Source organism: Nothoprocta perdicaria, unplaced genomic scaffold, assembly GCF_003342845.1.
Source record: "Nothoprocta perdicaria isolate Ctin4 unplaced genomic scaffold, notPer1 scaffold_8, whole genome shotgun sequence".
Classification (NCBI taxonomy): domain Eukaryota; kingdom Metazoa; phylum Chordata; class Aves; order Tinamiformes; family Tinamidae; genus Nothoprocta; species Nothoprocta perdicaria.
In genome coordinates this window covers 7,649,588-7,676,365 of record NW_020456087.1, presented here as the reverse complement: position 1 = coordinate 7,676,365, position 26,778 = coordinate 7,649,588, and the positions used below count along the sequence as shown (strand labels likewise).

At 36.5% G+C, this 26,778-nt stretch overlaps 1 protein-coding gene across 4 annotated transcripts in view; it reads left to right on the top strand.

Annotated features, from left to right (window-relative positions):
• The window catches only part of SLC25A21 (solute carrier family 25 member 21), a 122,434-nt gene that overhangs the window by 55,099 nt on the left and 40,557 nt on the right, over window positions 1-26,778 (top strand). For 3 of the 4 annotated variants that reach the window (XM_026051872.1, XM_026051870.1, XM_026051871.1), the window contains exon 3: window positions 7,731-7,814. The exons of the other annotated variant lie outside the window; for it this stretch is intronic. In XM_026051872.1, the coding sequence (XP_025907657.1) occupies window positions 7,731-7,814 (84 nt within the window). The remainder of the gene's footprint in view (window positions 1-7,730; window positions 7,815-26,778) is intronic. 4 annotated transcript variants of the gene reach the window in all.

Sequence of the window (26,778 nt, the reverse complement as noted above, 5' to 3'; positions counted from 1 at the left end):
TGTTCCTTTGGGAGAGAAAATATTTTCAGGTATCTTTAACTACTTTAACTGTAAGAACAAGCTTAATGCGTAGTTCATTGTGAATTGCAAATTTTGGTGTTAAATCATCATAATACCAAAATATGGAATACAGCAAAGTCAGAAGGGATCAGTCTCATCAAAGAATTTAAAATGCTTGTAATGAATACTTGTAGTCATTGTAATTCCTCAGAAACGGTATTGTTATCCAATGTTATCCAGTAAAGCATTGTAATTCCTCATCGGATAACAGCTCTGAAAACCGCCCTTAAAAACCAATTTACCAGCAAGCTGAAGATAATTATTTATTTGAAAACTTCCTGTGACTAATCAGATAAGTGTTTTTTTATTTAAAGCTACATATAGATTTGCCTTTGTATATCACTAAGGCAGTGGGGATAGCCTTTCTCTTTATAGACAGCAGAATTATGCACCTAATATAACATTGCCATCATACCTGTTTTGACCGTAAGATGAACTATTTCACACTTACAAATTATTCAAAGGCTTTAATTTGTAAAGACTCAGTGAGGATTCATACAACTCACCCGCAGCTGACTAATAACTCAATCAGGGCATAAGGATTAGACTAGACTCAAGGTCTATCAGTGTAGCAGGGAAAGGTCAATAGAGGATGTATGGTTTTGCAACAGACATTAAGATAAGGCAAGAAACTGGACAGCTTTTAAGCAGGCCCATGTTCCAGATGGAAATCAGCCAAACCAGAGGCTCTTTYTTTTTTTTTCTCCTGAATCAAAATTGTTACTGGGGCCATTTTGTAATGTAATCTAATATCCGACTTATTGTAAAACCTCTTTTAGTCATTAGTTTTTTCATGGTTTTTTTTCTGTTTTGAAGGATAAATATACAAGATTTTATACGATGAAAACTCAAGTTCTTGTTTTAATTATTAGGCTGGGAGGGACTACACATGTATAAAATAATGAAAATAAGTCCGCAACTTCTGGCAATACAAAATTATTCCTTATGCTGGAAATTTTGGTGATTTGACTTATTTAGATAACAAGTAAGAACATTCATAGGTGTTGGCGAGCGAGTATTTTTAACTATGAAATAGAGATTAGGAGAGGTTTCAGAAATATCTCATTGCTGGGGAAAAAAAAAAAAMAAAAAACAAAGAACGCACCTTTTTTTTTTACCATTACCAGTTTCTGCAAATTCTTTCAACAATGTAGCTAAGTGCCTTTTGCACAAGGAGAAAAAATACATTACACATTAAGTTGTGTACAGAAGTTGTATTAAGGCATGTAGAATAATATTTCAAGGATAAAAATACACATTCAACAGTGGGGAGGTAGGCAGAGCTGTCCCTGCATTGGTAGAACTTCCAGATAGGCTTTGGACACTGAAGATAACAGTAATTTCTGAAAAATATGTGACTAAGCATGTGCTTCTGGTACTTTCACAAAAAAAAAAAAATGTTTTTTCGTTTCATAGATGCTTCTATCAGCATAAAGCGTGGAAAGTTTTGTGCAGAATGGCTCCCGAGGAGTAAGATGGGGAAAGATTGAGCTTGCAAACTGAGGTTTTAGATCATATGTTTTCTGAGAGTTTACATGGATTGGGTTTAGGTACCCTAATGGGAGCTCTCAACTGAAGATGATTTTATTGGTTTCAAATTTTGATCAAACAGTGACTCTGTTCCATCTACATTCTGCATTAAGCATTAAGCCCTGCAASACCTTTATTGAATAGCCCTATTTTTTACTGTAAACTACTCCTAATGCAAATGTAGGTAAGTGTTTGCTGCTTTCTCATCCAGTGGGTACACTGCTTCTTCTGCCTTTCTTATATTCTGCAGCAGATTTGGATTTTTCTTTTCTTTTTTTTTTTCCAAAAGCCAAATCGATGGATATCTGTCACTTAACTGTGGAAAGAAGTGGGTTGGGATAGAAAAGAGACAGAGTTCAGGCGTGGAATTGGCAAATTTATGGTTTGCCGTTTTTGAGAAGTAATTTGGTAAATGTTGGAATTTGTAAGTTTGTGTTTGGTCTTGAGTTCTGCTATGAGTCTTTACAGTATTTTTATTTGACCTTCATATTTGGTAGTTGATGTTCTAACTCCCATAAAATTCATCTCCATGATCACAGGATTTTGAGAATTAGGGTAACTTTATAATTATTTCCATTATTACTATTTCTTTCTTCAAAAATAAAGTGTTCTTCCAAAAGTCATGAATTCCAATGAAGTGAATAAAATTTTAATTTGGATGAATGTTGAAATATTCCTTTATGCACAATCCTGAATTATTACTTGTGATAATAAATAATAAACTGCATGCATGTAAATGAAAACATAATAAATTCTGTGATAATACGGAGGCAAGTCTCTCTACTATGCATGGATGATTGAAACAAATTCTGATATTTCTTGTTAACTATTTCACTGTATTCTTATATTTTTTTGCAGTTGAATTACTATCTTAGTAATACTATAATACTTAAAATATGACCCCAGGCAAGCATAATTTATATCTTTGGATTAAATAAGATTCTAATTTTTGAAATCTAGTATTCATTTCTTCAACAGTTTATATAATTTATTGTTAAAGTAAATTACAGAATTATACTCTCAATTTATTTATTATCATGTAAGTAACATTAGGAACTCAAAGAAACTGAGCCAAAAAGTGAAATAAATTATATTATCAACGTCCAAGTTATAGTACTAACTTTTGCATGAAGTCTAAGCCTCACTGGTTAGMACTAACAAGTAGCACCTGTATAAATGTTTAAGTTAGCAAATTGAAATCTTTAAAAATTATAATGCATTTATGCTCAATTATAAACATGTGAACTGATTATACGTATATATGTTTATACATAGCCTCAAACTAAACATTTTCAATATATTTTGAAAGGTGCCGGTAAAAGTAGGCTTTGAAAGGCTGGTAGGAGTAACTACTGCTAGGTGTGGCTGGAATCATGGAAATTGTTGATAATGTAGGGTGGATCTAAATGTGGTTTTCACCTTTCATAAAGCAACTATTTAAAAGTTGTTTTATAAATAATCTAGSACAGGTTTTTTGTTGTGCCACATGACTGTTCTTCTCTCACATGTCTTCTAAACATCTCTATAGCTGAGATTATCTGCTTTGGTATCACATAATTCCCAAATATAGAAGGAAATATTAGGAGCTTTATGCATAGTCCAGAACATGATAAAATGATAAACCTGATAAGACACATGAAGAGTTTAGAAGTTAAGTAAGCAGCAAGATGCAACCAAGACTTCACTCACTGGCAAAACCTCTGATAGAGTCCGACCACTGATTAACTGAAACGATGTTTTTCTTTCCTTCTGAACAKTGTGGTTTAGAAGCTAGTCAGCAGCACCGTATAAAAGCACCGAGAAATTCTGGCATTTATAAATGAAAGTATTGCCTAATAAACCCAGTGGCAAGAATTGGTCTTCTGCACACCACCTTGTGATTGGTCTGCATGGCTGGGATTTAACTGCTCGCTGCAAATACTAGTTCCTTCCTTTCAGGTTTTAAGGTAAATATAATTTTCAGCGTGGGTGTAAAATCTTTATCCAGCAGTTAGCAGTGAAAAGAAGAGGAGGATTGTCAAGGAACGTCACAGTGAACAGATGTGTTGTGAACACTACATGCCCAGCTATCGTAGTGGCAGACATCCACAAAAAAAATTGGATGGGCTGTTCAGCAATAATTTATATTTTAAAAAAAGCTACTGATGGAGGTGGATAAATATATATTTATATATATATATATATATATATATGCCTTTTTCACAGAAAGCAACAGTTTTCCTAGTCAACTCAGAATGACTTGCAATAGGAAGGAGGACAGGAAAGCATCCTGTGGACTGAGGAATTTTATAAAACTTGGAAAAAAATACTGGCTGTTATAAAACAAAGAAGCGCTGTAAATCAGACATTGGAAACAGATATGAGTGCTTATGCAGGGAATCATTGCTTCGTGTTCTGACAAACCACTTGCTAAGTGGAAGATGGCTCAGAGAAATGTTAAGTCCAGCATCTCCTGCATTGTGGAATTTCACATGGAGTCTGTTTGAAGTTTTCGATCAAGGACCATTTTAATCATAAAAATACATTCTCTGGTGCCCTCAAAATAAGAATAATTATGGTTTGTTTCACAAGAAGTGCTGATTAATGTAATAAGTTGAAATATTTTAATGGTTTTAGATTGTTTGGTTTTCAACAGAGGGCTTTCATTTTGAACAGGCCCCAAAACCTCAATCGTTTTTATATAATTCCCACCTTTTGAGATCCTAACCCTGTGTCTTCTGATTTGAACGTCGAATTACAGTGATGTTCTCTTTTTAAACAATACTGGAACACTTTGGTGCACCAGCAAAGGTGGTACAGTCAAAGGGGGCAAATATGATCAAGATCTGCCGGCTGCTGCTACACCAGGGMTGCAACCAGCTCCTAACTGCCTCCGTGAGCAAACTCGAGAAGCAGGAAGATGAGAGGGGAAAATATGACACAAGCAGAAAGCTATTCAATGATTGTTTTTAGAGAGATTCAGCTGTCAGTAAATGTATATTGCCTTATATTACTTATATTACTTATTATAAGTTACTGTTGAAGCTCACTATATGCTGATTGCAGTTAGAGGAGAATTTAGCTTTCTCTGTTACAGCAAAAAGTTGCCTAGAAGACAGGCATCCTGCATTCCAAAATGTATGAAATCCGTTGATTTTATAATGCTTTTAGAAAGAAATGGACTCAAAGCATAGCAAGCAGTTCCTTGTCCCCCGGTTGTGTTCATTCCTCTAAACAATCATTGAAAACAGACCAAATTGTTTCTGAAGTGAATGCTCTCACGCTCCACTTTTATTCAGTTTACTAATACAGGCAGCTGCTGCTGCCTGCAGTAAAACAAACAAATATCTTTTCAGCTCTTCCTCGAGCTTCTTATAACAAGTGCTGCTGATGAATTAGCTAGTTCATTAAAAAATTACACATGATTTTAATGAGGCAAGCAATTCCAAATCAAAGAACCCAATTCGACGAACTAGGTTGAAGCACATAATTGGCATGTATTTTAGGATCGCTGTTAAAGCTGTAAAAAAGATTTACTAGGGAAGGAATGGATCCAAAAACCCTAAAGGAGGGAATATGTTATTTGTGAGACTCAGGGTAACAAACTGACTCATTTAGTACTAAAGCCTTATCTACTCAAAACAAAAAACTGAAATAAATGTAAACATCTTCTAACTTCTTCAGCAAGATATTATCCTTGTCTCCTCAGCTCATACAAATATAGTACATATTGTATTATAGCATTTATTCTGCTATGATTTTCATTATTACTATCAGAGATGTATTTGTATTAAATCATTTAAATAATTGAGGAGTGCAGTATAATTGTAAAGCAAAAATATATAAGGTGTTTTCACCATGTTCTGAGATCTGCAGTGTGATTAGAGCCTCAGTTACACAGATAGTTATGCATGTGCAGTTCAGCTGAGAAACACACACATGCATACAGGCTATGCTTGAGCATTTGGAGGATGAGGAGAAGGAAGGTGCATTATTCAATGTATTTTTAGGAACAATTATGCTTTGTTCTCAGTTTACAAAGAGTTGAAACTTCAGAGAAAGGTTTGGGGCTAAGACAACTTTACCATTGAAATGCTTGGGAAAGGTTGTGCGCTGGTCAGTTTTTGCAACATTTTGTTAAACAAATCCAATCCATCTTTATTTTAAACTAAAGGTGCAAGTAATCAAGTCCTAAATATATGAAAATGAGTATAGATTCTGCTTTCTATTGTACCTTTGAGTGCTTGAGTAGTATAATGTAAAAGCTTCTGAAGCTGATATTAGTTGGACTTTGTGTGATGGCATTGAGGCATTTTCAACTATTAGCCTTCCCAAGGGCTCTTTTCAGACAAAATGTTATGCATCAGCTCTTATTTGAGTGTAAGCCTATTGAAAAGCATTCTCTCCTTTGCCAACTTGGCAGCAAGCTCTCTTGCTAATAAAAGAGGTTACCCCAGATAGAGATCCCAGATGTGCCTGAACAACTTTTATTAGGACTATGGAGAGGTTCAGCGTTTCCTTCTAATAGTTTTCAAAAAAGGTGTGGGCTTGCCTTCATAATTGCTCAAAGAATTGTATTACATCACTGGAAATTTTTTTCCTCAAAGTGAATAAAATGTTAGATGTGTTAGCACAGAACACAGTTTAGGAAGCACCGATAGGCAAAATGATGACTGTCTTTTGCCAGAATACAAACCTTGATTTGATCCTGCTGAACTCTGTTGAAAAGAGGAGAAAACTGCTGTTTAACATTGAGTTGAAGTTCCTGGTATACTGATGAGATTCAGTATAATAAACAGAGTAGAAACAGTAGATTTTTGTAAAAACAGTGATGGTTAGGATCTCTTGAAAACAATTTAGAGTGTAGAAGGAAACCACATCTACAAAACTGAAGCCATTTGTTTTGTCCTCTGCCTGTGATGCACAACATAGTTGATTATAATATCACTTGTTCTCTTAAGTTATTGGACGCTTTTTGTTTATTGAACACTTGCAGAATCATTACTATACTTAGTGATAAAGTCAACTCATTGACTGCTTCATACATAGCTCTTTTACACTGAAATTGCTAACATATTCCATGTTTTGTTTTGTTTTATTCCGTGCTAAATAATAAGCACAGGTTTGTATTCCAAAAAATATATTTAAAATTCTGTTGATGAAGGACTTTTTCATACTGTTTGGTTGAGTGCATTGGCTTCAGTTTTAAAACTAATAGTATTGTGAAAGAGTACATCTATGGATTTAATGATAACTTTCCCTACTGGATTCAGTGCCATGAATGACTTAGGTCTACAATGCAGATTGGTTGAGGAAAATGCTACCTCTCTGTTCATGTTAGTTAACAAAAAATCCCAACAAACTAAAAGCCTTACTGCTCTCTGATCAGGCTTTCTTTATTTTTACTTGAAGAAATAGTAAAATCTAACCAGGACACTTAACAAATTAATATAGTAGGTTAAACTTACTATTTGTCTCTTTATGTTTGCAGTTTTCAGTCATAATCTTTATTTTCCTTTTAAGGTCATCAGCATTCTATCGAAACAGTTTTGTTGTTGTCAGGGAAATGAATATGGGAACAAATACTAATATAGGGAAAGAGATTTTAATTTGAAATAATTCATTGCTTTGTTATATGTTGTTCATCTTTGCTTTGTTCATCTTAGTATTAAGTTCTGAAAATGAATGCTGCTCTATTTTCCAGTAATGTCTCTGGTTGATTTTAATTGCAATTGCATTAGATACAGAAAGTAAGAAACTGCACAGTGGATTCAGTTCATAATGAAACACACGACGGTATTCCGTTTTGGATTTTCCAAACCAGGTTTGATTCAAAGGCTCCCATTAATGTCAGTGGGCTTTGGTTAAGGCACAGGGTTAACAGCTTATTTTTCAAACAACTAGAAAGAGGTGTAAATGTCAAAGGTGATAGCTATACTGTGAGTTCCATAAACTACAAAAAAAAGTTACTACTAAAGCTCCATTTTTCCTTAGTTTAATAGCTTCTATGAAAATTGTGTTAATAAGCATATCAGGAACTGTATATAATAATGAATCAGATATGTAAAAATTTAATACTCCTTTTATATAATAATTGGAAAGTTAAAAGTGACTTAAAATCCTTAACTTCTCATGCTGTGATCTAAATTGTATTTTTTTAGGTTCCAAATTCAAAGAGGGAAAACTGATCCGACCAGTTACAAGAGCCTGGGGGACTGTTTTAGGACTATTTTCCAGAGAGAAGGGTAAGAGTATATGTTTTAAAAATTGTCAATTTTATGTGACCTATTTTAATCACCCAATTTTCCAGACATTAGATCCTCTTTACATTCTTCGCTTTTTTGCAATTGCTAGAATTCGGCAAGCATTTAATTTTACATGATGAGTACAGTCTTAGCATTGCTGGCACTCACAATATGTGATTTGCCATTAGGATATCTTTACAAACTGTAATGCACAGCTGCATAGAGATGCTCAAGCAAGGGCTGCAAGCTTCTGTATTGAGTGCGGGATGGCCCCATTAGTGTGCTACAATATCGTGTCTTGTTCCCTGAGCTTTTGAACTGGATTAGTGTAAGGCATGATCAGTGAGGCACTTGTTTCCAAGCTATGGTGAACTAACATTCCCAATTAGGTAGACAGTGTTCTCAACACTTGCTTGAGCCACAACTTTTCMGTTTGACAGAATAAAGAAGATCTTCAGGATTTATGGTGCTGAAGTGATGCCGGATTCAGAAGGTACCACGGCTCTGAGTTTGAGGTCCTCTAAGTGACTCAGGCTCTGATCCAGAAAGGCATTTAAATACATGCTTAATTTTATGAGCAGTCCAGTTGAAGCCAGTGAATGTAATGGGACTGCTCACATGCTTAAAGTTAAGCCCACTATCCACAGGAGCTCTTCAAAGCTTGCCTTTAATCAAGGTAACTCTAATTAGTAAATCCCAGTTTTATGTAGCTGGCAGACTTTCCATGAGAACTTTGAAAGTACAATAGCAACCTTTTTTACATCCATATATAGATCAAAATAGACTTGTGCTTAAATATAGTGGCATAGATACCATGTAGGGCRACGGCATAGCTGCAGCGGGGCACCAACTTCAGAAATGTCCACATGCTGTGCTGCAAATGCAGAGGTGAGATTAGCAGTGAAAATGAAGAACTAGACCCATTTTGTTTTCTGCCGTAAGATTTAGCTAAACTACACTTCTGTGTAAGAACGTAGATACACAAGTTTTCAATTGCTAAAGAAAGATGTTGAAATATGTTACTACGGTAGTGAAAAGGTAAGTCTAATTTGCTGTTATCACTGAATTTCAGTTTAGAGGAATAGCTTGTGCTGTGCACGATTTTGAGGAAAAGCTTGTAGTGTGCACAAGGACAAAAGGATAATTTTAGTTTTCAGGAGTTTCAAAAYTAAGTATGTTAGTTTTTATTGCTTCTCAAAAAAGACTGTTTTCTCAATAGAAAACTATTAATATKTATAATCATATCATTCTAATTATCCTTAAATACAAAACTGATTTCAATATTTGAGTCAGTGGGCATAAAAAAAAAATCTATTTAAGAGATACATACTAATATTTTTGGTTGAATTAGTCAGAATGTAAAATGAAGCCTGTGCAGGACTATTTGTAGAAGGAGCCTAAACCAAAAGACTGTTTGTAARTTAATAATGTTAGGGTCTTGTTTTATTAAGTATGTGACTATATTGTGTAATTAAGATATTTGTACAAACCATATGTATAAAATAGCATTTTTACCCTGCTAGCTGCAATGTAAATATACAAACTCTAGTTCACTTGCTACTATTTTAGGAGGAGAGAAAAAAAGCGCTTTACATTTCAATTGTGCTACATGTTGTTCTTTTCAAATGGTTGTCAGAGACACAGTTATTATTTATTATATAGATTTGGCTCCGTTATTATTTTCCCAGTGTTTGGAAGTGTGCTATATAATAAACATAAGTTCTTTGTGTAGAGACAGTGGGCTGAGTTAGAGGTCATCAGTGCATGAGGTTCAGAAGGGAGAGATGAAGAGTTTTCCTCTAGAATGTTTGTGCCACAGTACTGGTATCAAAGCAGTGTATCTCTGATAATTACAAATATCAAGGCATGACTCTGTAAGCAACAGTGGAATATGATTATGTGAAATTGTTATAAATTTAGTTTACAAGTGGTTTGCACTGAATTTCTTTTGGATTGGAGATAATGGATAGTTTTACTTCCTGATTGCAAAAGCTCTCTGTGCCGAACACAAGGCAAATGCTGTGAGTATCTCTTTTTCTCAGAAAGTTGGAGATACAAAGTTACACTATAATAGTAATCGAGTAGTAAGCACAAGGAAAAATATGGTGAGTTTCAGGCATAAGTAAGTGGAGATAACCAGCTTTCTAAGATCCAAAATCTTAACAACAATAATCAACTAATGCCYCCAAATCTGTTCAACTCCATGAGTCTTGCATTTCTATCAGCGTGATTTGTCCAGTTTCTGAAGCTTCGTGATTGTTACACTTGTGAAGGAAGTAAGAGAGATTATTGAGAAATCTTTAAGTTAGTGGAAATCCTGAACCCAGATCCCTCTGTGACCACAGAAATGTCATGCCAAAAAGAGAGACAGAAAAAGCTAATGAAATAAGGGAGCACAGCAGAAAAACAAATGTTACTAATGGGCTGCTCCTGAAAATGTTTACATCTGCGTATAGTGCTTTTGCTCATTTGTACTTAAATTTTCAATGGTAGTAACTAGTGTGAGCTAGAAAGTTAGAGCCCAGTTAAGGAAAGCGGTGTACTTGCTAATGCCTCAATTTTTGACTCTMTTCAGTTAATATTAAAAATAAGTTTGAAGGATCATCCTTGGAAATTTTTATTAATTTTATGAATATGATGTGTTGCAATGCAATGCCTTGCACTGAAAATCAACCAGTATGGTGTTACTGTAGTATCACAGTAGCAATGGGTGATGGATTCATGGAAAGCTACTTCCCCACAAATACTGGACAGGACGTCTTTAAGCATCATTCTGTTTTTCTCCYCATTATAATGAAGACGACAGAGATAATATTTCCAGTCTAGCTACTGCCAGAATACTATCCTTTTTAAAGAATCTCAGCATTCTTTCTATGTTCACAAACTACTGGAAATAATCTAAAACAAAAAACAGACATTAAAAAAAAGTCTCCTTTCCTCCAACTCTCAAACTTTGAATGGCTCTTTTGGTGGAAATAAATTTTCTCCACAGGGAATTAAAATCTTCAAAGAAGGATCCATCCCTTGAACTCTTTTGTTGTCTTACAAGAAAATGGGAGCCACAAAACATAAAATTTAATTGAGACTGACTAAAGGAAGGCTCTGTCTAACAAAGCATTAAAGGTCACATAGCTTTCTATTAAAGGAAAGTATTAACTTCAGGGCTTTTGCAAACTTCTCTTGAAATCTTCCAATCATGGCCTGTTGCATGGGGGCTGCAGCCCCATGGATCTTCTTATGGGGTGAACTGTATTTGCTAAAAGTGTGCATCTGAATTTCTCTGGTTTTGCTTATGAGATGATGCATATATTGACAGATCTTTGACAAGAGAGGTAAAACCACCAGGAATATATCTGTTTATTGAGGAGTGACAGCTTTATAGCCAACATAAAATAATCTGATGTTTATTGGGGAAAATGTTTGGATAGAGGATTAACTGAAACCATTAAATAGAGAAAACTTTTCATTCTTTTTAGATACTACAAATAAGAGCTTAGATCATGTTAAATGATCAGCTTTTGTGTCAGTCAACTTCACTGCATTCACTCATTTTTGCTTTGATAATGACTTAGTTTTAAATATGAAATGTAAGAACTAACAGTCTAGCTGAATGTGTATATGTTGCACTTATATTAAAGACACATGGTGTTGTGTCTCGCATTAAGAATGGAAAATTGTGCCCATCTGCACTGTCTTAATTTAGAGCTAAAGCATTAAAATGATGAATGGTATTATTTTGGGTCTGTAAACAACTTCATTCTTATAAACTTAGATTTTCATGGGCTCATAATTTTTACAGTAAATGTTCTGGGTTACAGCTGGCCTTTCTAGTAGGCTGTTGGTCAAGAAGCCTGTTAATTTCATTGGTTGGTTAATTTGTCTGAGGCAGAAAAAGCTAATAATCTCCTGTTTCTCATTTCTATAAGTCTATACTCAAATAAATTACAGTTTAATTTGCTTTTACATTTTCTCACAGCTAGTTGATCCTAGGAAAGCACGACAAGAAGTTGTCACTGACGTTTTGAGATTTCTACCTAATTATTTGATTATTTGTGTTGGATTGGTTTGAGAATGAACAATTACTTTCACGTTTGCAGAGCCCAATAGCTTTATAAGTCTGTTGTTTTCAGCCCCACCGTGCCACCCTCTTGTACCTATAAGTGTCTGCATGAACACACGCCTTTTCCTTTTAAAAAGCAGCCCCGTGACTCATACATTAGTGGGCTTGGGCTCTAAAGCTGCAAGAAAATTGTCAGCTCTGGGTGGAGTCGGTAGGAGAAGAGCCAAAGCTAAGCAGGAGCTGGATGAAGCTGCCTTGTCAGCAAACGCACAGAAGCTGGAGGGTGCCTGGCTTTTGTAGTGTTCAGCAATCACTCATCAATGAAGAAATCTGCCAGCAGCCTGCTTTGTCCTGCCTGGGTCCCTAGGCTGTGGGGAGCAGTAACAAGTGCTTGAGAGGCTCTCCCCGTGCTCCTGATGCCGGCTCTCCAGCTGGCTGCGGGTGATCGTGCCGCTTCCGATGGCTCGCGTCCCGCAGCAGGACCAGCAGGTCAGGAAAGGCCACTTGCAGCACTGCCAGCCCTGCAGGCAAGTGCCGACCTCTGGCAGTCACCGGCAGTCGTCCCGGCCCATTCCTGGGGTGCAGCTGGATGTGTGCCCTTCCAGCTGCGCTGAGGAAACCAGTCCAGAGGCTGCCAAGAAAGTGCTATTCGAGCTGCAGAGCCTTGGCTACCCTGTGCATGAATCCTCCAGCTGCCCAGCGCGTGAATACTTCGATGAAGCTGCCGACCAGGCCRGTGTGACAGGGCCAGTTATGCCAAATAACCCTTTCCCGACTAGCAATTAGAAAGTGGACTATCCTTTCCACTTATTGGAGACCTGAATTTCTGTATATTGAAAGATTAGACTTCAGGCTTTGACTGCAGTGCTCTGAAGGAAGCAGAAGTGATAGATTAATACGTTGCTGCCAGGGAGCTGCCCCACTCTTCAGGTTCTTGCTAGCAGTCCCATACCAGCCACAGCAGAATGAACACGTCCCTGTGCTCTGCTTGCTGCATTCAGCAGGCTGGTTTCTTAGTACAGACCTTCCTAAACTCACAGTTTCAGAGACTGATTTTGCAAGCCAAATTACAGGAATGTTTTCTCCTTTGCACTCACCAGAGGAATAGCAGCTTCCATCTGAACAGGGAGGAAGATCTGCCTGCATTTCCCCACCAGAAATATAGTTTCCTTTTAAGCCATACAGGTCYACCTCATACTTATAAATTAATAATACTTGGATAAGCCTTGCTAAAGTGAGAGAGAAGATACAGAAATGAATGTTACTGTAGCAAAAAGCCTATATGCATCTACCCTGAAGCATCAAGCAATTTAAGGCAATAGTGTATTCTTTCCCTCTTTTTATCCCAAATATTGGATAACATTTTTGACAGTCACATTATGATACATTGGCATCCTTATGCCAGTTGTATCTTTGGCAGACTTTGCTAAAAAAYGTAATTTAGAGTATCAAAAATAATTATTACATTCCTGTGTAAAATACAATCATCTGAAACTTAAACTGTTTYACAGGCAGTTAATTAACCTTTGTAACACCTGTATGAAGTAATGATTTTATACCTTTACAGATACAAATCTACAGATGTGTACATGGTAATTTATATTATGCTTAAAAGATTCTGGATAAATTTGRCCAAAAAGAGTTCATCTTTTGACAATGTGTATGAAGGTAATATACACTGTGCTTTCTTTTTCTTAATTAATGTTGACATATGCAATTGAATTTTTTCTCATATTCACGTAAAGGCAGAGAAAACCTCAGGAAATTCTGATGCTTCGTTATATTTTGCAATGTATATGTATATTTATCATATAAATGTGCACGCATTCAGGTATTGCCTGAGTGAATAAAAATGAACTAGTTCATAATCGAGCGAAGTTCTGCCAACAAACCCAGAGTAATCGAGTGCTTTTGCAACAATAATTGGTCATGAAAGAAAGATGATACCCATTCTCTAAGTTCATAGATCTCAAAACACTTTCCAAAAGAAGGAAGCGTCATTAGCCCAGTTGTACAGATGGGGATACTGAGGAGGTCAGTGCCAGGGAACTGYGTGGTGTTGAGCTGGAGCACATACACAGATGATTCCTGATCTTACCCCCCGTAATCCATGTTGCCCCATAGTAATCCATCTGTGCCAGAACTCTTAAGAACATTAATGCTGGACAACAAATTGTGGATTTGTGGCTTCTGATTCACACAGGGACTAGTACCTACTCGCTGCACTGCGTGGTCTGTCCCAGATAGGCAGCAGTGGTTACAGTGATGTTACTGTCAYGAGGTTTTCATCATCTCCATCAGACAGGAATTCTCTGTTCCTGACTGTGGGTTCCCTACCCCCATCTTCATATGTTAACACTTGAAAACACAAGAAATGGCTCTGGAATGTGAAAAACTCTTATTCTCAGTTTTATGTGTGCAGCTCTGAGAAATACAGTAAGGTTGCACTGGCGTAACTAAGATCAGTGTTTGGCTAACTGCATTTATTACTGATGGTGATATGTTATCCAAGAAGAATACAGCTTAGCTTTCAGACTCCAGGTTGTCTTTGAGAGTTGGCTTTTAAGACAAACATTTTACTTGCAAAATTGTACGTGGCAAAGATGGCAACCTGGTATATAAGGACAGTTTTTTAGAGAATTTACACCAGCTTACACTATCCTGTATTTTCTTGAGTTTCAAGTTGTATTTTTTCTAGTGCAAGTATTTTCCTAACCAGATTATTTTAATTTTAAAAATGTTATGGTTTCTTAGATGTTTCTATTTTCTACTAATAAACCATAAATAAGAGTCATAATATTATCATTATTTATAGCAATAGCCCCTGCAGTCCTCAATTTGGAATCAGATGAGTACATTATAAGATGTTTATACTTAGAGTGGTAAGAAGATACTTGCCACAAACGATTTACAATCTGCTTTTATCTATCTATTCTAGTCAGCAGAATATCAAGAGAATTTTAATTTGTGATTTTTATGATTTTAACCTAGGATAGTATGTTTCTTTTTACCACATTAGGCTCTTYGGTTGCTTTAAGACATCTTTGTTATCTAGTTTAAAAAGGTTGATGCAATAATAATGCTTTTATAAGAACTCTAAGAACTGCTTTTATATATAATATATAAATATATTTAAAATAATGCTTTTATGAGAACTCTTCTATAAGAAGTCYAAGAATACATATAAAAATTTGCTCTGTGCTCTATCCTCTTGTTCTCTGCACGTGCTTTGGTTGTCTGAGTGTGCAGAATGGATTTGTTGGAGGAGGATGAGTTGCTCCCATGTCAGCGATTGCTCCAGCGTGCGGGGGCTGAGCTGTGCCCCACAACGAAAGCGACTTTCCCGCTCTGCTCCAAGCGGAGCTTTGCACCTGGGACCGCGATGCGGCTGTTTCCACCAGGTCCCGCGTCCTGCTCACCCGCCGCAGGACCGAGCAGAGCAGGGAGCCATCTAGGGTCGGGAAGCGGGGAAGAGCTCCCGMTCCACGATGCTGAAAACGTCGCCCTTGCGCAAAGCTTCCCCTGGGATGTGAGAAAACGTGCAGCTCCTGAGCGGCTTGCAGCCTGGGCCACCAGGGCCCCAKTGCAGCAGGTCACAGCCGGGCACCGAGCAGACAGCTCGTGACTTGCTCCTTTAAGGTCAAGCAGTGARATTCTGCCTAAGTCGCGCTTGGCGATCCCGCGGCTTTTAGTGCATCTGTCCCTGTCCACCTTTCTTTTTCTGCACTGGCATATGCACCGTGCCACCAGAGTGTGCAGAGTTTAAATGTGCATTTAGAAAGCAGAGAAGCTGCTGGCGCTCTGGGGCTGTGGGGGCAGCTCCCAAGTCCAGGACGGTGCCGGGCTGCTGGGCCGACTGTGGGTAGCAAAAGGATCAGGAATCCAGCTGCCTCCCTCTTTCCCATCAAAGATAAGAACTCTGAAATCTGATGATGACACTGTTAATAGCCAGCAGCTAAAACACCACTCCATTATGTAAATCTAACCATTAATATTTAATATTTCATAAATACAATCCGACTAGCACATGTTTCAGGAGATGCAAAATTCATTTTGATTAGGTGTTTTGTTTTTTAAAAGGTGTATTGTTATTTACTTCTCTTTAATTTGGGATTCTAGTATCCATTGATTTTTAACCTATTCTTTAAAAGAAAAAAAAAAATCCACTATATGAAGGGAAAAGAACAGTGACCAGAGAACAGATAAATCACTTTTATGTCCTTAAAACAGCTGACTTTACACTTTTATTACGTTGTTTGAAAAAGCATCTTTTCATCTGGAAAGAATCAGTTTAAAATGTGATTGTCAACACAACTAAAGCAGCTTTCTGTTTAAAATGGCTGCTCGTGAAGCTCAGAACTCCGCTCGTGCCAGGATTTTCTTTACAGACATTAGTTACTAGGACCAAGAGATTTTTAGATGGGATGTTCACAGGAAATACCTGGCAGACAATGTAAAAATGCAAAGTAAAGTGTTTTCATTTAAGGTTGTAGGAAGCATGTATGTGAAAGCATGCAACAGTGTTTTAGTTCAAAAAGCCTTCTTTTTGAGATAGAAGTTTTTAAGTTATAATTTGAAGGGAACAATAGAAAAATCCTAATCATTTTTTTTTATGTCTTGGTCTCATTAATCTGAACACGCACACAGCTATCATGTTTCTATTTATCATATTTATTTATAATGCTATATTTATAATAGCATGAACTATTATACTTGTTTGTAAATGCTGCCTGTTTTTGCCTTATYTCATTTCATTTTCCACCCTGGGCTACACCTGAAAACACAACTTGGTCTCTTTTATGCAAAACCTTTAAATTACTGAATTCCTCAGCTATTTATTTATGTGTAAGCCTGCTTGATTTAAGTCTCCAAAATATTTAAACCTCTAAAAGTTGCAAATAAAAAATAAAGCACTGTGTTTGGTGATAAAACATTTTCACTAGAGCATTTATTGTGCTTTACACTATATAAATTTGCTCATTACTTTAAGTGCAAATTATGAAGATGTAGTAGGCCAGTAATAGACTGGATAGTTTTTTTCAGTACATTTGTATGTTTTCAGGATAGGTTAAATATATGTTAACTGTAGTATTTTTCTAACAGCTTTGGATTATGACAGAATCTGAGGATAGAGTTACCTTCTTTTTTATTTCTAAAAGATTACTTGGTTTCCTTTTGTAGAAGTTTCTGTAAGAAACTTTTCTATAAGTAACTTCTAAAATGCATCTTAATAAGAAGATGCATTTTTTCTATATATTTTTTTCTATATAATGCTAACTCATATTCCAGGGCACACTGGTTTCTATACAACAGTGTGAATCCAGTGAAAAATAAATAGGTTATTTTGCTGTTTGTTTATTATGCAAACAGGTATGTTTATTACTTGTTTGAAAAAAAATAAAATTATGACTATGTATGAGATTGCTTTGTAAGTTCTCCCATTCCATGTTCATGATATTTTACTTGCTCCCAGGCTTACAAAAATAACTTATAAAAATAACCTTAATGCAGTAAAAATAATATTAGCTCATTGTCAAGATTTCTGCATGAAGTGTACCGTATGTACAACAYTGTGCTTCTCCTTATAGGAGAACATATGCATATAAGCACAGATAAGCTATATTGTTAAATGCTGCCATTCTACCTCGTAGAGAAAGTCACCTTTCACAGTAAGCAGGCAGATACTTCATAGTAGGTCTCCACAGCTTTCGTGTAGCATATGGGGCAGTAACTTTGACTGAAAGCCTGGCTCCAGTTATGAATACAGGATTAATTCCTCTGTGGATAAAAATATTTTTTTCTACAGCTTACCTCCAGTGTTTGTGTTATTTTTGCATATTTTGGTTTTGCCTGAACTTGCCTGTGTGCTGTTCTGTAACTGACTGTCATGCACTGGGTGCCTCAAGTACAGCAAGATTTTTTACTTTTTGTTCTAACCTGATTAATGGATTTTTCCATATTGAGTGGACACCTCTGCTTCGCTGGAATTTGGTAGCCAAGACCAACACATCTAATCACTGTTCTTCTGTAGCAGTTAAACTGTATGGCAGGTCAAATACTTCTATGCTTCTGATGCTGTGTAATATAAGTACAGGCTAGGATTACTTTCTGTTAAACATTTCCTAATAAAACTCTTTTTTTCATTATCTGAATACCTTATAAAGTAAYTTAATATTCCAACTTTTAAAATGTAGGTTTAATGTTGATCAATGTACCCATTTATTTGCAAATACATATATATTATATATATAGTAAATTAAACATTCTACTTATACATTCTATATTAATATAAATTCAGAGAGTTTTCTGTGGAAATAACTTTACAACATTAAAAAATCATTAGATATTTGAAGAGCTTATTTTTACACTGCTTTTGTTTGGGAATATTAACTAGACCAGGTATTAATTATCACTTAGAATTCAGATCATACTTGTTGTTTTGATTGCCATTGCAATTCAGAAGAACTTTTTTCTCAGAATTATTTACTCAGAATTATTTTCTGAGTAAAAATAAAGTACTAACTAAAAAGCTGTTGAGCTTTTACAGTCTCATAGTCTTACCCGATATATTTCTTTCATATAATAGCATGCTTGTGTAACATTTACATCTGTCTATGTTTATTAGTCATATGTTAAAAAATTTAATATCATTTTTTTCATAATAAATCAGTAACTTAATTAAAAAATAAAGTTTAACTATTAAAATAAGTTAGGCTTCCTTTAAGGAATGTTTAAGCAAAACTTCTAGATACACTTCTAAAAAATGGAAATTAAATTAATTGTCACATTTTTAAGAAAAATAAAAGGTCTCCACCAGTATTTCCATAGTTTATATTGATAAATTGTGGATGATTAATGTATGTTAAGTTGCAATAATATTTTTATACCTCAGTATACAGAGGATCAAGAAAAATAACTGTGTGTTTATACAAATAACATTTTTCATAGGCTTTCTCCAAAATTTTATAATAATAATTTCACCTGGTGTTTTACTAAGCAAAAAGAGGAAAAGGAAAAGGTGTTTAATGTAGCTGTGGAAATAATTATTAAGTGCYGCAAAAGATGAAAACCTCAAAATGGATGTATGAACGGTTTACTATAGGTAGAACAAACAGACTTTGCAAAATGCTASGATGCAATTTTAGGAAAGTTCTCCTCATCTCACTGCTACAAGATTTGGCAATGTTGTAGAAGGAGATCTTGCCCAGCCACCTGAGGGAATGCTTGGCATTTGGTCTTCCTACCCAACAGGATCAATTTTCTTGTGATTGCCATCGGTGCGCGAGGGTGTCCTGCTAGGTAAGCTCTTAACGCTCGGTGCGCCGCCCGGGCGCAGGTGATCCATGAACAGGAATGAGGGCTGGGGAAGGGGAGGCCTCCGCAGCCTCGCTCGCCTCCGCAGCCGCCCATGACGGCCGCTCTTTGTTGAGAGTCGCTGGCGGTGGCAGCGGTTCCCAAGCCAAGATAAGAGGCGGCGTTCCCGGGTAATGCCCCCGCTCCACACCTGATGACAGACTCCGGCATGCAAGTTTTTTCAGGTGCTCTGTTTGCTCAGTAATCCTTCAGTGCCAATCTTTGCTAAAACGGTGAGCGGGTCCCGTCAGTAATGGACATCAGCCATTAAGTGTAATATTTGTCATATATCAGGTTACGGCTTTGTTGCTGCGCTGCAGTGAATGGATGCTCTTGTGCTGAGAGAAAATAAAGAAGTGCTATAAATTTAGCAGTCAGTCCTAAATGAGTTGCTACTTTAGGGGCCTGATTCACATCCTTCTGAAGTCAATGGAAAGTCTCCTGTTGACTTTATGGTCTTTATGGCAGGCTTTTGATTGTCTTTTAAGAGACAGAACCCACACCTGTCATTAAAATATATTTTCCCTTTCTTTCTTACAATTTTATACCTATTGATCGTATTATAAAAATAATAACTCTAATATGACTTAACGACTTAATTTTTATGTTTTGCACTGATGTTTTGATTAAGCATGGAGGCGTGCAGACAGCTACACACACAACTTGGTAGGTCACACATGAAAGAATCGACAGCAGGGCCTGCAGTGTTAAAAATTAATGTACTATTTCTTTTAGCTGTTCTTGCATGATCCTAGTAATTCCTATACTTACAGAAGCCTATAAGCAGAGCTAGGATGTATGAAAAAAACAGGTAGGGTTTTATGGTATTTTCCATGCAAGTGTTAAACCTCGTTTTTTACTAGCCTTGTATGCATAAAATTTAAGCTGCCTAGAAACTACTAAAATGTAAGTTCTAGCCACATCCATAAGGATATTGTGTAATTGTTTACTTACTCATTAGTATGTTTGCTATAGTAACTGCTAATTCACATGACATAATAAATATCCTACTTCGAGGAGATAGGCTGTGATCTTATCATGATACAGACAATGGTACATGCTGCTTAAATGTATATGCTTGCTTATTTTTAATTGATAAACAACCCTGCTCAAGTTTGGGCTGTTACTGCAATACAGCTCTGTTTTTTGTGCTCAAGTTAGTGGTAGTATTATAGGAAGATTTATTCCTTCCCATTATTTTTAAAATGTCACTGCTTTCCTTTTTGCTACCGGTGAGGTGACCTAGAGGAGCTACCAATGTAACTTGGATGTAGAGAAAGATAGAAGGATGAAAAAAGGAGGCAGGAAAGAGAAATACGTTGGAAATTGTATAGTTTGGTGTATTAATGCTGAGAGGCCTCCAGTAAGAATTATATTCTTAGTAGATATTTGTTGGAGAAAAGATGTGAGGAATTGTGATAGACAGAAGAGCAAAAAGAGATGGGAAGAGATCCCTAACATAAGACAGAATGAAGAGAAGAAGAAAAAAAATTTCTAAAAGTTGATCTGAAAGAGTGCAATATGAGATGAGGAAAGTCTGAAAACTGGAATGTATTTTCTTGATTTATGTAAGCAACGCTATTTGTTTTTCAGGAGAGGAAAAGAGATTAATCAAARTGTGCAGGTCCTGATTCTTGCTTATATTGCACAAATGTTTTATATCCTATTTTTCCAATATCCAAGAAAGAAATCCAAGATCTCTGACTAGCACAAGCTGTTGCTGCTTATCTCCTCTTTAGAACCTTCCCTGGTTCTTTCTACACTGAGTAAGTCTTTTCACTCAAAACAAAACTCATGTTACCATTCAGAACATGGCATGTAAATTTGCTTGCATCCTGCTGTGTGATCATTATCGTCTGCAGTGCCGTGGGCTCTATATAAACCGTACACTCTTTCCACATTCATTAGTGATCTGCAAAATTACAGATTATTTACCAGATTCTTCTGTGCTAACTTTCTAAGGGTTTTTTTTGTTTTTTTTTTTGTTTTTTGTTTTTTGTTTTTTATTGGCATATCATCTAAGTCTGTGTTTAAACAATATTTCAAATTGCATTTTTTAATTTAGAATTTAAAGATATCCAGCATGGTAAGCAGAATTTAGACATGTATAATTCCAATATGTAAGTAATGTGAATATATCATTGTAACAATGTGTAACAAGCTTTTYTACAAGTGATAGGAATTGTAAAAATTTCACTTCTGATAAAATGCCATAGACACTAACAAAAATATTTGAGCTGGTTATCTATTATATTTTTCACAATCATTTATTTTTTTAAAATAATTTTTTATTTGTGAAGGGTCTTCTTCTTAATCTTAGAGTTTTCGTTGTCACAGCAAATATTGCGGATGAAACACGGGGTTGCCCAATAGCATTCCWACAAACATTGGATGTCTACATTTCCTGTCTTAAGTGATGCATGACCAAAGCTTCTGCTTCTCCGATTCATCTGAGACCACTTTATAAACACCTGTGAATAGAAAAACTCTCACAGGAAAAACTTAATTATAAAGCACTTATCTAAGTATATGTGTAACTATAACAAAAATATCTAAATGACACTGGCTGCCCCATCAGCTGAAAAACAGCTGAACTAAGATTTTTTTGGCCCTCAGGGTTTGCTACTGACTTTGTAATGTGCGGCAATCATTTCATTAAAAAGAATGGAAATTAAGCACCTATTTTCTTTTAGCACAATCCTGAATATATCCTTAAAAGTGTGGGGCAAATTCTACTTGTTCTTAGTAGAGCCATCTGTAGAGCTTACTTAGCAACCTACCAAAGATCAGCCTACATAGAGCACACATATCATACAGCTGGCCACACTGGCATAAGGTGAAAGGTGCTTGCTCAGAGCATCACTATGCATGCAAAGTTATCACTAAAAAGGCCTACCAGGGTAGATCTTGGCACAAAGGACAGTTGTGTTGAAAATTAAAGTGGGCACAAAGTCCCAGGATTTGGAAACTGCCAATGGAACAGTACCTGTGAAGATATATTATGATTGTTCCTGAATACCTACTCATATAAATACCTACTCATATTTATAAAACCTTTATAAAGCTTTATAAACCTTTATAAAGCTCAGATACATTTTACCTACATCAAAAAGTCTGCACCAAGAGCTGTAGTATCGTGATAACTCTTGTACTACTCCATAAACAAACAATGAGCTGCTATTTTTCCAAATTATGATTAGTCTTTTATCTACAGAATTAACCAATTTATTCTTTCTAGACCAAGCTAGAAAGTCAGAATTTGATACTGATGATACAAATAGAAATCCATATCCAGGCAAAGCTGTTATCACCTAATTCCAAATTTCTTATATAAGGAAACACACTTACGTGCCAGGTGAAGACACCTGGCAAGTTCAATCCACTTCAAGGCATTTCCAGACCATGTCTAAAAAATAATAATATGATGTCAGATTTTTTTTTTTACTTCTTTTTTTTGGTAAAAAATACTAGCTTGTTAAAAAAAWTTTCCTTTATACAATGGCTTAAAGAACTTGCCCATATTCTTACTCTTTCTGTATTACAAGTGTTCAGACCCTTAGATGTCACTGTTATAGAGAGTGGTCTAATGCATCAAACTATTGGTAGTAATAGGAGAGAGAGAATAGAGATGGGAACATTCATTTTTTGTTTCTTTGGTGACTTTGCATGCAATAGGCTGCAAGATGTATCATATCAGTCCAGASAGAAGGTTCATGATCAGAGTGTGGCCTGTGACTCTTTGATGATGTATCTGTAAAGAGAAGTTATGGGTTCTAATTCTTTCTCTAAACTCACTATGGCAATGAGACTTTAACAACTTGACCTTCACATTAAAAAAAATCTTCAATTATGTTTTTAGTCTTCGCTCCCCTCTCTAGCATCCCCAGTACTCCCAGGAAGCTGATCACTGTGGAAGCTCAAGCATGCAACCAAGCATGTCACCAGTCTGCTCAGAACTGTATAGAGCAGAAGTTGCAATGAGAAAGCAAGCACAGGCCTTAAGCTTTGAGAGGCATGTTATGCTATGCTATACTGTAATATTAAGAGTTTCGACATTGGGCCAGGTTTCCTGTAAAAGAAGAAAAGAAACATTTGAGATGTGTAGATGGTGAATCACGGTGCAGTGTGTTAAGCCTGTAAATGCTGAGTTTGGGGATTTTAGTGGGGATGCGCCAAAGTAGCAGGTCTTGAGAGTGCTGGAAGGCAGCAGAGCGGGACTGCCAGAGCTRGAGATGGGGACTGCTGCAGTGATGGGAGCATTTGCGGCCCCTTGAGAGGAATTTCCATTTTTGTTAGGAAAGAAACACACTGTAAAAGCAGATCTGCACTGTCTGTAGAAGTAAATAGCAGTGCCTCTTGCCAAGTTTTTATAGACATTGTTGCTGAGGCAGGGCAGCAACATCTCTTCTGCTTATTTTGCTAGCATATACATGCATCCTGGCATGGTTTTAAAAGGATACTTAAAGGGCTTTAGCTCTCCTGCTAGCATCGCTTGGGGCAGTGCCGGCTCGCAAGCTGCACAACAGGCCCAGTTCGCTGCCAAACAGGCTGCTCGGAGTTCGTCAGGGCTGCATCTGCCCCTGCACCTTCACCAAGGTCCATAGGAGGGACTGCCAGGACGGTCACCAAAGATTCAACTGCTCTGAAACAGAGGAGGGGTCGCTACCTCAGACCTCGTTGAAACGAAGCTCAGGGACATCTGTATTGGGAGTCTGTAGGCACAGAGTAAACTGGAGCAAGACAAAACTTTCCTGGTTATTTGCTGCTTCCTGTTTTTTCATGTTTGACTTGACTCAGAGAGAACAATTAAATCTAAAACAGCCAGTTATGATAAATGCAATCTAGTGGCAGCTGCTTTTTTTAGCTGTTTTGTCTTTCTTTTCCTTGCTGATACTTATATTAGTATTTATTATTGGAAAAAAAAGACTTCAGACATGCCTAATAAAATACGATCATTAGTGTTTTGACTAATTTCAGGAAAATCATTCAATTATTGGAGAAAAAAAAGAGTATGAGGAACTAACTTAGAAGAGTTCTTTAATCRATTATTTATGCATTTTTTTCTGGAAGCTGGACCATAATCCTTTTTTTCAAACTGCTTTGTTCTGAGTTGCACTTATTTAGCTTAGTTGCATTTATTTCCTTAGGCATCTAGATTTTGAACCAGATATTCTACTTAGACAGTGTATTGCCAGTGATAACTACAGGGCTTACTGAGATATAACTAAAATTTTAAGACAAAACTACAGTAAATGAAGAGAAAGAGTGTGCATGAGGAAGCAAGCTCATTGCTGATGCCTGTGGAAGAGGAGTCATACAGAAAAGGCAAATTCTCAGAGATGTTAATAAATGAATGCTTCCCAGCTCACAGCAGAAATATTTCAGCTAGAAGCCAATAAAATATTTTCAAAAATTTTGTTTCATTGTTAACCACACTCAAACACTATTTTTATTCATATTTTAATGTATCTCTTTGTTTTAAAATCAGCTAATATTATTCTTCATGATCTTACACGATAATGTCCTGACATTCCCACAGTAACATTCCTCCCACTGGAGGAATGTATATTTTACTGTAAAGAGATCAACTATTATTGCTTACAGAGTTATGAACTGCACGTTCTTGTGATTAGTCATTCTTAAAACAGGGGGCTTTGAACAGACACCAAAAGGATCTCCAATAGATACAGCTTCTCATTTACAGTCCAAACATTCCTTTTAAAATCCCAGAAAAGAAAGATTCCTTTAAAAATTCCCTGTAGTTTAGGAGTAAATCACAGTAAATCTCACAGACTTCAACAGCTGGAATAGAAAGAGTCTCGAGGTCACACCTGAGACAGAGTTTTGGGGAGTAACATATTGCATTACTAAATGAGTCACTAGGCCAGCTGTGTTTATATATAATGAGCAATTAAAAGTTGGTGATCTTTCTCTTGATAACAATGGAGTATGTTGTGCTCTGAGTTCACAAGTCACATGGAAAAAAAATCCTCTGTTTGGCCATTATCCAAAAATGACAATGACAAGTACATGAGCAAGTGGTGATTTGTCTTGCTCAATCCGTGGAAGACTCCTGGTTTTTGAGTTCTATTGTTTACAAAGTAATAGAAATGTTGGGCAATAATCAAGCGTAGAGAGCTGGCGGTATTAATATAGCATTGATGGACTGGAAACCAGATGGTCTGTCAGATAATGAAGTATTATCTGGCAAGAGATTGTTCCTGAAAGCCAACATCCTCACCTATTTAGCACTGTGGAATGTCGACATATCAGTTACCACATTCATGAGGTGGTGTGTGTTGTACTTTAGAAGCCATCCCTAGAAGAGGCTTTTTAATCCAAAATTGCAGCCTGATGAGAGGGTAAAAGTGCCATTATTATAACACAGCTGGATGARTGTAATATACAGCAAGATGAGAGCCATACCTTAAAAATCAAGTTAAAGAGGAAAACGCAATAGGCTATATCCTGATTTATGCCAAACCAAAACCATAGACATTTTAAACCAGCATTGCCACCAGAATAAACAAACATATATTCTGTGAGCCGTGAGTTTCATGGCACTTTTGCCATGCTCACCTTTGTGTCAGGACAAGCATTTCTGCACCTATATGGGGATCATGATCCATGAACCTTGGAAAAGGTTCATTTTAACCTGGCCATAAAAAAAATCCAGTGGTAGTACAGATGGGTTCTCCTCATCTGGCTCATCATACAGGAACAAGTCTTTTTGCTACCAGAAACGAATGGAACATGAGGCTGGACAGACCAAATGGGAAAGAGGAGAGGAAGAGTCCTTCCTCCTTGACAGTAATGTTCGTTTATGCCAACTGTGAGCAAAAGCAGCGCTCAAGAATAGCCAGAGGTATTGGAGGCCAATTTCTTAAATCCCTCTTACTGCTACCGTCCCCTGGGAAGACACAGAAGAGAAACAGAGAGGCAGGGGCAGCTAGTGGTGGGCAGTGCGCAGGGTTTGGTTTTTGCAGTTCGAAATATCTCACCGTGACTGTGATGAAATAGAGTGCAAAATGTACTGAAAACAGTATTAGATAGATGAAATGATTTATTAAAGAGAAAACAAGACAGAATTAGTCACTTTTATCACTACGACTGTGGTTTTCAACTTCAGCTTCATTGAACAAACTATTTTCACTACCTTCATGGTTATTTGATTGAAAACTAGCTGAGCACTTGATATTGACTCTTCAATTCTTCTCCATTCCGGACAGTTAATATTTTCATGTGGCATTAACTGTCATCAGTACTAAGTAGTCGTTTGCTCACCTGAAGGAGGACAAGTGGTACATGTGATTATTGCATAAAGTAGAGTGTCATATAATTTTGTGAAAATATATAGTGTATGCTCAGAAGATGATTGATAGCTGCTGTTAATTAAGAGTAGAAAAATGTTGCCAAAATAGTTGCCATTAATCACTTACAACACCTAGAAAATAATTTACTTAATTAATCAGCTTAGAGGGCTTGACTTTCAAACTTTCAGTGCTATAACATCCAGTGCTGATTATTACAGCTGGATTATTACAGCTGGAG